General features: G+C 34.0%; 1 protein-coding gene across 4 annotated transcripts in view; it reads left to right on the forward strand.

Moving 5' to 3' along the window:
- MON2 (MON2 homolog, regulator of endosome-to-Golgi trafficking) overlaps positions 1 to 13,010 on the forward strand; it is a 117,622-nt gene that overhangs the window by 25,833 nt on the left and 78,779 nt on the right. For all 4 annotated transcript variants that reach the window (XM_015079515.3, XM_015079517.3, XM_053226447.1 and 1 more), the window contains 4 exons: positions 1,298 to 1,427; positions 7,332 to 7,429; positions 8,145 to 8,270; positions 10,470 to 10,664. In XM_015079515.3, coding sequence (XP_014935001.2) covers positions 1,298 to 1,427; positions 7,332 to 7,429; positions 8,145 to 8,270; positions 10,470 to 10,664 — 549 coding nt within the window. The remainder of the gene's footprint in view (positions 1 to 1,297; positions 1,428 to 7,331; positions 7,430 to 8,144; positions 8,271 to 10,469; positions 10,665 to 13,010) is intronic.

Below are 13,010 nucleotides of genomic sequence, written 5' to 3' on the forward strand. Positions count from 1 at the left end.
AAAAAATGTCTAAAATTGTAAAATTTTGTAAGGTGTGTAAAATCACTTTGGGAAACTAGCATTTTCTTTAAAAGTTTAACCTTATATTTACCGTATGATCTAGCCTTTTTACTTCTAGTTACTTATCCAAGGTAAATGAAAACACGTCTCTACGGAGACTTGTATTTGATGTTCACAGCAGCTTTATTCACAGTGGCTAAAAAGTGCAAACATCTCAAATGTCTATCAGCAGATGAATGGATAAACACAATATTGGTATACCTATACTGTGAAATACTACTCAGGTATAAAAAAGTACAAACTACTGATACAGAGAGCAACATGGATGAATTTTACAAACATTACAAGTAAAAGAAACCAGATACAAAAAAAGTGCATACTGAATGATGACTGTGTTTGTAGAAAATGCCAGCTTACCGTAATGAAAAAGGCAACCAGGAGGTTGACTGGGGCCAAGCGCGGAGGAGTATGTGGAGGGCAAAGGAGCATCAGCAGAGTTTTAGGGTGATGGAACTGTCTTGTGTCTTGATTGTGGCAGTAGTTTCATGGGGGAATATAACTAAAAGAACTCATCATATTAAATACTTTAAAGGATTAGAATTTATTGTATATAAATTATAACTTAACCTGAAGTTGATTTTTAAAAATAAAGAATGACTTCTTTTAAAAAATTATCATTTTATTCATTTATGTGTTTAGCCTATTTATATTTCTCCAAGTGACTTAGTGATGTAACAAATTTTGAGTACTTGTTCTTTGCAAAACAAGTCATTCTGGGGAAATAAAAGCATAACACATTTTTATACATATATTAAAAGAACCAAGTTGTGGGGTGCCAGGGTGGCTCAGTCTTAGGTTAAGTGGCCAACTCTTGATTTTGGCCCAGGTCATGATCTCATAGTTTCATGAGTTTGAGCCCTGTGTCAGGCTCTGTGCTGACAGCATGGAGCCTGGTTGGGATTCTTTCTCTCCCTCCCTCTCTGACCCTCCCCTGCTCTTTCTCTCTCTCTCAAAATAAATAAATAAACTTAAAAAAAAAAAAAGAACCAAGTTGTGAAATGTGTGTTTCACATTATCTAACCAAATCTTATGTGGCTGTATATTTACACAGTTTGAATTATTTCAGAATCCAAGGATTTTTGTGGCTTTATTGTATAAGAGAAGAGGGTGGGACTTCTGGTATCTGTGATTGGAACGGCCAAACATAAGTTATTTAGTTTTGGGTTATGTCTAATAAAACAAATAGTTACTATGTTCTTCAACCTTATTTCACACTAAATGAAAATTGTTCTTTTAGGCAATTGTTCTTTGTTTTCGACTACACTTCACAAAAGATAATATTACAAATAATACAGCTGCTGCTACAGTGCGACAAGTTGTTACTGTTGTTTTTGAGAGGATGGTTGCTGAAGATGAACGGCACCAAGGTAGAGTGATAAAAGTAGTTTCCTTTTCACAGTGGGTGGTTTTGCTTGCCTGATTCCTCTTTTTATTTTCCATCTTTGCCCTGTGAACTTAGGCATCCAAAAACTAGAATACTTTAAAAAACAGATTTATTTTAACAATATTATTACATTGACAGTGGGAGTTTAGATAAATCCCTTACAGTGCTATCATCCCAAGAAGAGGCTCTTTATTTTCCATGTTTATTTCTAATTATGTATAATTTCACATTTTTTTATATCAGCTGTTGCATTGTATGTATTTTTAGCCAAACATTATGTTCTATGAATTTTTCATGTCATTCTTTTATTTTTGTAATTTAAATTTTAACGGTTGCACTGTATTTTGTAGCTGTTCTACAATTTAATGAACGAGTTTCCTGCTGGACAGTTATATTGTGTTCAGTATTTTAATACTGTTTTGAGTGTCTTCTTACATATTTTTTCCATTTGATTTACTTCTTTAAGGTAAATTTTCAGGAGTGAATTTCCCTCATGTGAATTTTTGTCTGTGCCTTTTAACATGTGTTAATGAATATTTATATAATGTAAAGATTAACCTTTTCATATCTTCATCAAGTATCTTTATTGTAACTTTAAACATCTTTTTCTTTGTGATTTTAAAAAACTGTCTAAAAACTTAGAAACATGTCAGTCAGCTAAAGATGCTCTGTTTCTGTTACAGTTTTTACAGTTTGATAACTTTTAGCTATAGAAATTCTGCTTTTTGCATTTATTTTCCTTATTGGATGAAAAGTAAATTTTTTCCCATGATTAGTTTAAAGGATCATACGGTACTACCATCATGAGCAACCTATCTGCTTTATTTACTCAAGAAACTAAAGATTAAACTGGTTTTCCCTTTTACATAGCTTCCCCCACCCCACTCTTAAAATGCAGTTTGTCATTTCATTTGAGGTTCTTTTGGTAATACTGATAAAAAAAATGGCAGTCTTAGTAGGTGATGGTAATGCTTGCTGCCTACTCTAATTATTCCTTCACTTTTCCTGAAGTTCACCATTGATCAGCTTTTTCACGTTTGGTTTTAGGCATTCTTGATCTGTTGTTTATCGTAGTATTTCCACTTTGGTATATTGGTTTTTCTGCATGTTTCCCTGGGGAATTCTAGAATTTGAAATATTAAGGAGTAAATTTACAGGGTAAAATGGCAGTTCTCCAGTTTGGGTGTGTTATACATTCATAAACTGAGTATGATTCCTGGATTGGTGGTTTTAGCTTTGTGCCTCTAAAGACCAGTATCTTATTTAATACTTTCTAACAGGGTAGAAACACTTAGAACCTCGTTTTTTTTCAAGTTTTCATTAAGTCAACATTTATTCAAAGCAGGCTGTCATAATTAACAGAAAATGATATCTTATTAGTATTCAAAGAAGTGCTGAGTTGGGAAACACCTTTTTAGCTGACTCTTAGCTAGTCAATACGTATTAACTGACATAGTAATTATGGCAGATCAAGTGGTTAATTCTCTTTTATATGCTGAGATGGTATAGAAATTACCCATGTGGTAAACTTTTATATGTTTGATATTTAAAGGCACATGGAAAGATCATGTGAATTTCAAATTCATAAAATAAAGGGGTTTGGGAATGGGAGACTGGGAAAATCAAATGTATGGATAAAGATGCTAAGCTTAAAAATGTCATAAGATAGTAAAGAGTGATTATGATGGTATTTTGTATAAAAAGAGTTTTTTTTTTTTTCAAAGTTATGACCTTTATTCATCATATGTTTTTCATCTTTTTTTTTCCCCTTTGGTTGTTAAATTTTATTTATTTTTCCCACATAAGGCATAGGGAACTGGAATAATTCCCAAGACCCCGAGACAGTTTCTGTATTTAGTTTTTTTTTGTTTTTGTTTTTTACTTTTTTTTTCAATATATGAAATTTATTGTCAAATTGGTTTCCATACAACACCCAGTGCTCATCCCAAAAGGTGCCCTCATCAATACTCATCACCCACCCTCCTCTCCCTCCCACCCCCCATCAACCCTCAGTTTGTTCTCAGTTGTTCTCAGTTTTTAAGAGTCTCTTATGCTTTGGCTCTCTCCCACTCTAACCTCTTTATTTATTTTTTTTCCTTCCCTTCCCCCATGGGTTTCTGTTAAGTTTCTCAAGATCCACATGAGAGTGAAAACATATGGTATCTGTCTTTCTCTGTATGACTTATTTCACTTAGCATCACACTCTCCAGTTCCATCCATGTTGCTACAAAGGGCCATATTTCATTCTTTCTCATTGCCACGTAGTACTCCATTGTGTATATAAACCACAATTTCTTTATCCATTCATCAGTTGATGGACATTTAGGCTCTTTCCACAATGTGGCTATTGTTGAGAGTGCTGCTGTAAACATTGGGGTACAAGTGCCCCTGTGCATCAGTACTCCTGTATCCCTTGGGTAAATTCCTAGCAGTGCTGTTGCTGGGTCATAGGGTAAGTCTATTTTTAATTTTCTGAGGAAACTCCACACTGCTTTCCAGAGCGGCTGCACCAATTTGCATTCCCACCAACAGTGCAAGAGGGTTCCCGTTTCTCCACATCCTCTCCAGCATCTGTAGTCTCCTGATTTGTTCATTTTGGCCACTCTGACTGGCATGAGGTGATATCTGAGTGTGGTTTTGATTTGCATTTCCCTGATGAGGAGCGACGTTGAGCATCTTTTCATGTGCCTGTTGGCCATCCGGATGTCTTCTTTAGAGAAGTGTCTATTCATGTTTTCTGCCCATTTCTTCACTGGGTTATTTGTTTTTCGGGTGTGGAGTTTGGTGAGCTCTTTATAGATTTTGGATACTAGCGCTTTGTCCGATATGTCATTTGCAAATATCTTTTTCCATTCCGTTGGTTGCTTTTTAGTTTTGTTGGTTGTTTCCTTTGCTGTGCAGAAGCTTTTTATCTTCATAAGGTCCCAGTAGTTCATTTTTGCTTTTAATTCCCTTGCCTTTGGGGATGTGTCAAGTAAGAAATTGCTACAGCTGAGGTCAGAGAGGTCTTTTCCTGCTTTCTCCTCTAGGGTTTTGATGGTTTCCTGTCTCACATTCAGGTCCTTTATCCATTTTGAGTTTATTTTTGTGAATGGTGTGAGAAAGTGGTCTAGTTTCAATCTTCTGCATGTTGCTGTCCAATTCTCCCAGCACCATTTGTTAAAGAGACTGTCTTTTTTCTATTGGATGTTCTTTCCTGCTTTGTCAGAGATGAGTTCGCCCTACGTTTGTGGGTCTAGTTCTGGGGTTTCTATTCTATTCCATTGGTCTATGTGTCTGTTTTTGTGCCAATACCATGCTGTCTTGAGGATTACAGCTTTGTAGTAGAGGCTAAAGTCTGGGATTGTGATGCCTCCTGCTTTGGTGGTCTTCTTCAAAATTACTTTGGCTATTCGGGGCCTTTTGTGGTTCCATATGAATTTTAGGATTGCTTGTTCTAGCTTCGAGAAGAATGCTGGTGCAATTTTGATGGGGATTGCATCGAATGTGTAGATAGCTTTGGGTAGTTTTGACATTTTGACAATATTTATTCTTCCAATCCATGAGCATGGAATGTTTTTCCATTTCTTTGTATCTTCTTCAATTTCCTTCATAAGCTTTCTATAGTTTTCAGCATACAGATCTTTGACATCTTTGGTTAGATTTATCCCTAGTTATTTTATGTTTCTTGGTGCAATTGTGAATGGGATCAGTTTCTTTGTTTTTCTGTTGCTTCATTATTAGCGTATAAGAATGCAACTAATTTCTGTACATTGATTTTGTATCCTGCAACTTTGCTGAATTCATGTATCAGTTCTAGCAGACTTTTGGTGGAGTCTGTCGGATTTTCCATGTATAATATCATGTCATCTGCAAAAAGTGAAAGCTTAACTTCATCTTTGCCAATTTTGATGCCTTTGATTTCCTTTTGTTGTCTGATTGCTGGTGCTAGAACTTCCAACACTATGTTAAACAACAGCAGTGAGAGTGGACATCCCTGTCGTGTTCCTGATCTCAGGGAAAAAGCTCTCAGTTTTTCACCGTTGAGGATGATGTTAGCTGTGGGCTTTTCATAAATGGCTTTTATGATCTTTAAGTATGTTCCTTCTATCCCGACTTTCTCGAGGGTTTTTATTAAGAAAGGTTGCTGAATTTTGTCAAAGGACTTTTCTGCGTCAATTGACAGGCTCTTGTGGTTCTTATCTTTTCTTTTATTAATGTGATGTATCACATTGATTGATTTGCGAATGTTGAACCAGCCCTGCATCCCAGGAATGAATCCCACTTGATCATGGTGAATAATTCTTTTTATATGCTGTTGAATTCAATTTGCTAGTATCTTATTGAGAATTTTTGTGTCCATATTCATTAGGGATATTGGCCTGTAGTTCTCTGTTTTCACTGGGTCTCTGTCTGGTTTAGGAATCAAAGTAATACTGGCTTCATAGAATGAGTCTGGAAGTTTTCCTTCCCTTTCTATTTTTTGGAATAGCTTGAGAAGGATAGGTATTTTCTCTGCTTTAAACGTCTGGTAGAACTCCCCTGGGAAGCCATCTGGTCCTGGACTCTTATTTGTTGGGAGATTTTTGATAACTGATTCAATTTCTTCGCTGGTTATGGGTCTGTTCAAGCTTTCTATTTCTTCCTGATTGAGTTTTGGAAGCGTGTGGGTGTTTAGGAATTTGTCCATTTCTTCCAGGTTGTCCAGTGTGTTGGCATATAATATTTCATAGTATTCCCTGATAATTGCTTGTATCTCTGAGGGATTGGTTGTCATAATTCCATTTTCATTCATGATTTTATCTGTTTGGGTCATCTCCCTTTTCTTTTTGAGAAGCCTGGCTAGAGGTTTATCAATTTTGTTTATTTTTTCAGAAAACCAACTCTTGGTTTCATTGATCTGCTCTACAGTTTTTTTAGATTCTATATTGTTTATTTCTGCTCTGATCTTTATTATTTCTCTTCTTCTGCTGGGTTTGGCTGTCTTTGCTGTTCTGCTTCTATTTCCTTTAGGTGTGCTGTTAGATTTTGTATTTGGGATTTTTCTTGTTTCTTGAGATAGGCCTGGATTGCAATGTATTTTCCTCTTAGGACTGCCTTCGCTGCATCCTAAAGCGTTTGGATTGTTGTATTTTCATTTTTGTTTGTTTCCATATATTTTTTAATTTCTTCTCTAATTGCCTGGTTGACCCACTCATTCTTTAGTAGGGTGTTCTTTAACCTCCATGCTTTTGGAGGTTTTCCAGACTTTTTCCTGTGGTTGATTTCAAGCTTCATAGCCCAGCGTCCTCCTAAGCCGCCATCTTCCTAATGATGAATCATCATATGTTTTTCATCTTACGGATACATTCTCTTTTTTGTTTTTCCTAAATATAATTTATTTTCACTTTAGCTAATGTACAGTGTATACAGTGTGCTCTTGGTTTCGGGAGTAGATTCCCTTGATCCATCGCTTACATACCGCACCCAGTGCTCATCCCAACAAGTGCCCTCCTCAGTGCCCATCGCCCATTTTCCCCTAGCTCCCCTCTTCAACCCTTAGTTTGTTCTCTGTATTTAAGGGTCTTCTGTGGTTTGCTCCCTGTTTGAAACTATTTTTTTCCCCTTCCTTTCCCCCATGGTCTTCTGTTAAGTTTCTCAAGTTCCACATATGAGTGAAAACATATATGTCTTTCTCTGACTGACTTATTTCACTTAGCACAATACCCTCCAGTTCCATCCATGTTGTTGCAAATGGCAAGATTTCATTCTTTCTCATTGCTAAGTAGTATTTTTCCCCCCAGTTTCGAAGCATAGTTCTGAGCCTATAAAGTTTGTAATTTCATAAACATGTATTTATTTTAAGTAGTGCATATGATTTTTTAAAGGTCCTTATAAACTCCTAAAACTCATCTGATTTTGACTACAGATATTATAGAACAACCAGTACTGGTCCAAGGAAACAGTAACAGAAGATGTGTCAGCACCCTCAAACCTTGTGCTAAAGATGCATATATGCTTTTCCAGGTATTTCAATTGATAAAAAATAATTTTTATTACAGAATATAGTTTTGTGTAAATTTTTGATTTTTGCATTTTATGTTTGGTTTAATTTTTAAAGTGTCAATTTTTAAAAAGTGTCCAATTTTGAAGTGTCAAAAGTAGTATTCCAAAAAACTTCTTTAATGTTAAAGACTATCCACAGTTAACTAACATGATAAAATGTAACATTTCACTTTAAGGAAGTAGAATGAATTACACTATACTAGAAAATACCATATTATATTATACTAGAAAAATAACTAATAATGAAAAATAATTTTCAACTTAAAATTTAACTAATAAACCTTTGGCCTATTTAATATAATTTGATATACAAATACCTAATTTTTACATTATTTGTCGTGAATAAATCTTTTAAGTAAAATGAGATTTATCAGCACTGAAATTTTATTAATTATTTATTAAAGGATTATTATAAGTGTTTTTTCATTAAAAGACTATTAACCATTTATCTGTTTATATTATGTCTTGTCAAAAGTTACACGATTCTTTAAAAGTTTACTTATTTAATCAAGTCTATAGTTTGTCAGAATTTGCATTACCAGTGTTTAGTTTCTGAGGAGTAAATATACCATATAAGAAGAGATAATTTTTTTACTTTTATGAATTCTGAACAGCACATTTCATTCTAGCATGTAAATGTTTTATTTTTTATTTATTGTTTGAATTATTTTCCCAGGATCTTTGTCAGTTGGTTAATGCTGATGCCCCTTACTGGCTAGTAGGCATGACAGAAATGACTCGAACATTTGGCCTTGAATTACTTGAGTCAGTCCTGAATGATTTTCCACAGGTCTTTTTACAAGTAAGCCATTTGTAGTATCTTGCAACAAAATTAATCTATGATTTTTTCACAGATATTTTTCAAGAAAGTAACATGTATTCTTTCTCCTATGTTAGAGGACTGAAAGAATTATAGCTTTAGACTTTAGAACTGTGATAATTTAGTGTGTCTTACATTATTGTAGTGCCCTTGCATTTTGAAATTTTAACCTTAGAATCCCTAGAGACTATCTAGTGAGACATTTCTCAGTCTGTGAATCCACGAAGGAATGTAGTATGTGGGCTATTTTTTTTAAAATATGTAAAAACTGAAAAATTGTTACTGATCTTTACTTGTTTATATGTACCTATGTGCTTTTTGATAATTTATTTGGAAAAAAGTAGTAGTCAATGGCTGATAAGTTTAATTTGCAGTACAGAATATTTCAAAATAGAGAGCTATAGAGGAAAAAGTAAGAATCCAAACTTTTCATTTAACTTGCAAGAAGCTAAAGTCTAATATTGATTCAGTGATTTACATAGGATTCCTTAGTCATTAGCAAATCTTGAACTAAAATTTAGATCTTTTTACCACTAACCTAGTTCCTTTCCTTACCATACTGCCTTCCTAAGTGGCACTTCCAAAATGTGTGAGCCAAGTGCTACAATAGTAGAAGATCCTTTAGCCCAGGATTTGGAACTGAAACTTTTATTATACAGATGATAATTTGGGGACATAGAGATCATGATGACTGTAGTGAGAATAATTTGAGTGGAGTTGGGGTGGTTCCTAGTGGTTATGAAGGAAGCCCAATTGTATTAAGTTGAGTAGTGAGTGGAAAAAGTGTGAATAGATAAAACTTTAAAGAGTTGTCTATAATATTTATCAATTAACCAGTATATAAATTTAGTTAGTGAAGTATGAAAATGTACTTTGGTATGCTTTTCATTTTGGCAGTCAGAGAAACTAATTATCGATAGGACAGTAGAATTTCAAATCACTTAACTCTAAAGATCCCATTTTGGGGGACAAAGAATTAAAAAGTACATTAAAATGTGTATAAAAGTCTAGAAGAATATGCATTCGGAAGTTAGCAGTGATCAATAGCGTTTCTCCAGGAAGTTAATATTAGGCAAGGCTTTTATTTTTATCTTTTCACTTACTGGTATTTTTTCATTTTTTTTTTTTTCCTCTGATGAATCGGATTCTAATAAGGAGACATTTTAAAAATCTTAATTCTGAACAAATAAACTGCTCTGTACCTTATTTGTTCCCTTTTCTGTAAGATTAAAAGATTAGATTGGATGATTTCTATTATTGTGCCTTGTTCTCAGCCTCAGTGGTATTTGGATGAATAAAAAAACAAAATAATGTATATTTGAGGTTAGGCATTAGTTGTGCACTGGACTTTATATTATCAGTAAAATGGGACTATTTTGGGCTAATATAGGCAGGAAATGAATAGGTTAAGGAAGGTTTTTTGCATGACATGATATGACTATAAGTAAATTTTAAGAATCCTTTGCAAGATTCCCCAGACTAAAATAATTGTGGGGGGTGTCTGGGTAGCTCAGTCAGAGGATCATGAGACTCTTGATCTTGGGGTCATTAGTTCAAGTTCTAGGCTGAGTGTAGAGATTACTTAAATAAATAAAACTTTAAGAAATAAAATAAAATAATTATGCTTGTTTGTCATTGCATTTTTAAAAATCAGCTTATTGTGTTCTGTTCAAGCAGTCTAAGAAGAACAAAATATTAAGTTAATTCTTAAATCTTCCATCCATGAATGGAATTGTTATCTTGGCAAAATAAAATTAGTGAATTATATAACATATTTTGTTAAACTGGTGTTCTTTCAGCTGCTTATTTTAAATGCCTTAGCTATTTGTGTAATCTGTTTTCTTCTGTTCTTTATGTTTTTAATTGATAGTGTTCCAGCAAAATTAAAATTCCTAATAATAAACCACTTAATTCCAATTCATTAGATTCCTTTTTAAATTAGATTCTTTCTAAACTTTGAAATAACGATGAACAGTTTGATCTTACACTCTCAAAGAGCAGCACTAATTTCATACTTGTGTGTCAACTTGAGTAATAAACTAAACATATAATAAAGCTAAATAATTCATACTGGTTATTAAGTTTTATTTGCTAGTACATATGTTTGAAAAGTAGTAAGTAAAAAGTAAAAATAATAAGTACCAATTAAGTTAATTTTTTTTTTTTTGTCTTTGCAAATAGCACCAAGAGTTTAGTTTCCTTCTCAAAGAAAGGGTATGTCCTCTTGTGATAAAACTCTTTTCTCCAAATATAAAGTTCAGACAAGGTTCCAGCTCTTCATCTTCTCCAGCACCAGTTGAAAAACCGTATTTTCCTATCTGCATGCGTTTGCTGAGAGTAGTATCTGTTCTGATTAAGCAATTTTACAGTCTTTTGGTAAGTGCTAATTTTCATCCATGTTTGTATGTGTAATTGCACGCAGTGCTCTTTTTAAATGATAATTTATTACAGTGCATTCAGCCTTTTCACTTCAGAATTTTTTAGGTATTGATAGGTATTCTCCTAGTTACTCTAATAAGGGTTTATGCTGTCCTTTCTTAAATCTTGCTTATTTTTAATGTATGTCAAGTAGAGTCATGGACTATTATCTGAAGGCAGCATAGAATTTGTGGCTAGGGAATTTAGCTTCTTAGCTAATTATCAATACCTCATTTGAAGGATAATTAAAATTATAGTATCTTCAAGTAATGCTACTTTCATTTATACTATTTTATGTATCTTAACAGATTAAAGCAAAGAAATTAAAAATTTGGTGAACTCTAGGATGAATAATCAACTATATTGGCTTCTAGTCCAGTATTATATTTATTTTGCATAAATTTATGAATTTGTGATATTCCTGATCACAGTACATCAATGTATCAATATTTCTCAGAGAAAATGATGTATTATATTTCTTTTTAATTTTATATTAAGTCAAATCCAGCATTGTACTTTTTTTAAGCTTGTATACTTAATTTTAATTAACAGGAATAATTGGTTATTGATCATTGTGGAATAGTAAACTGTATAAAATTATAATACTTCTAATACTGTGAGCATTTGAGGTACTAAATATTAGAGATAGCCAACAACTTCACAAACTAGTAGATAATAGTTTATACTAAATTCTGTGGAGAGCTTTTTAAAATAAAGGGCTTTTTTTAAAATTATTTAGGATAAACATGTTATACATTTTCTTTTCATATTCCAAATCCATTTATGCAAAGTGCATTCAGAAATAATCTTCATAAGCACTGTAGTTATAATTATTTCTGGCCACAAAAGGTATATGTATAATATACATTGATGTATTTAATGCATTGTATAGAGAGAACTGTAGGAAATCAAATCACTTCAAAAGTGTTGCTATTTATTAGGGAAACTGTTAAGTTATCAGAGTTAGGTGCCAAAGGTTTCAGAGTCTTTTGGTACACCCATTATTATTGGCTTGGATTTTTTCTCTTCTACCCATGTTAATAACATATAATTGAACATTTAGGTATATGAGTTTATGAACTTACTTTAGTTCATAGCTCCATCTTTCTCTGTAGGGTTTAATTTTTTAAAAATTACAGTCAGTGTTCCTCCCAACATGCATGGTATTTGATATAATTTCCAATAATTATTTTTAATTGAAAAAATAAGACTTTTTTGTCTAATTATATACAGTTGAAATGGAGGGAAATTCTGTGAATCTTTACATTGATTAACTTTTGGAGGTTTTGAAAGGTCTCCTGTCACTTGTTGAAAATAAATGAAAAGTTGCTTAATTTCTCCAAAGATGGAGAGCTTTTATCTGGCAGTTGTCATATTTTCTTAATTGTATTTATTTATAGTCCGTTTCAATCTACAAAGAAACTTTTTTATTGCGTGTTTTTTTATTTTGAGAGAGAGAGAAAACACGAGCGGGAGAGGGTCAGAGAGAGAGGAAGAGAAAGAATTCCAAGCAGGCTCTGTGCTGTCAACATAGAGCTTGACACATGGCTCAGTCTCATGAAATGAATTTCTCACGATTTCTCACGAAATCAAGACTCGGACACTTACCTGACTGAGCCACCCAGGCACCCTAATCCACAAAGAAACTTAAAAAAAATTTTTTTTGTTAACATTTATTCATTTTGAGAGACAGAACAGAGCCTGAGTGGGGGAGGGGCAGAGAGAGAGGGAGACACAGAATCTGAAGCAGGCTCCAGGCTCTGAGCTGTCAGCACAGAGCCTGACGTGGGGCTCAAACTCACTACAAGATCATGACCTGAGCCGAAGTCGGACACTCAACTGACTAAGCCACCCAGGAGTCCCTGCAAAGAAAGTTTTTAAAATTGTAAACCAGAGTGACATCAGCAAAATGTTGGAAGATGAGGGTTCAAGCCCTCTGTCCCTCAGAGAGACACCAACTTAACAGTACATAATTACCTCTGTGACAACTTCGGAAACCAGTTGAGAGGTTATAGCACCATAGGCAAATGGAAGGCCAAACAGTGAGGTTCATTACAGTGGGTAGGAAAGCTCATGGCCCTTAACTGCATACCTCACTCCACTCCTTACACATCTCAGCATGGTGTGATCAGGAGAAAACTGCCAACCTATGGCTTCTCCTTTAGATGGGCAAAAGATAAAATGCGCATCTAACATTCTGACTTTTTTGGGGTACTGTCCACCTAGTTTCTGTCTCACCTGATTCTTGGAACACTGACAGGCAGCACATTTGGGCCTGCTAGGCACCAAGGCAAACCTGTTGCT

This window comes from Acinonyx jubatus, chromosome B4, assembly GCF_027475565.1.
Source record: "Acinonyx jubatus isolate Ajub_Pintada_27869175 chromosome B4, VMU_Ajub_asm_v1.0, whole genome shotgun sequence".
NCBI classification, from domain to species: Eukaryota; Metazoa; Chordata; class Mammalia; order Carnivora; family Felidae; genus Acinonyx; species Acinonyx jubatus.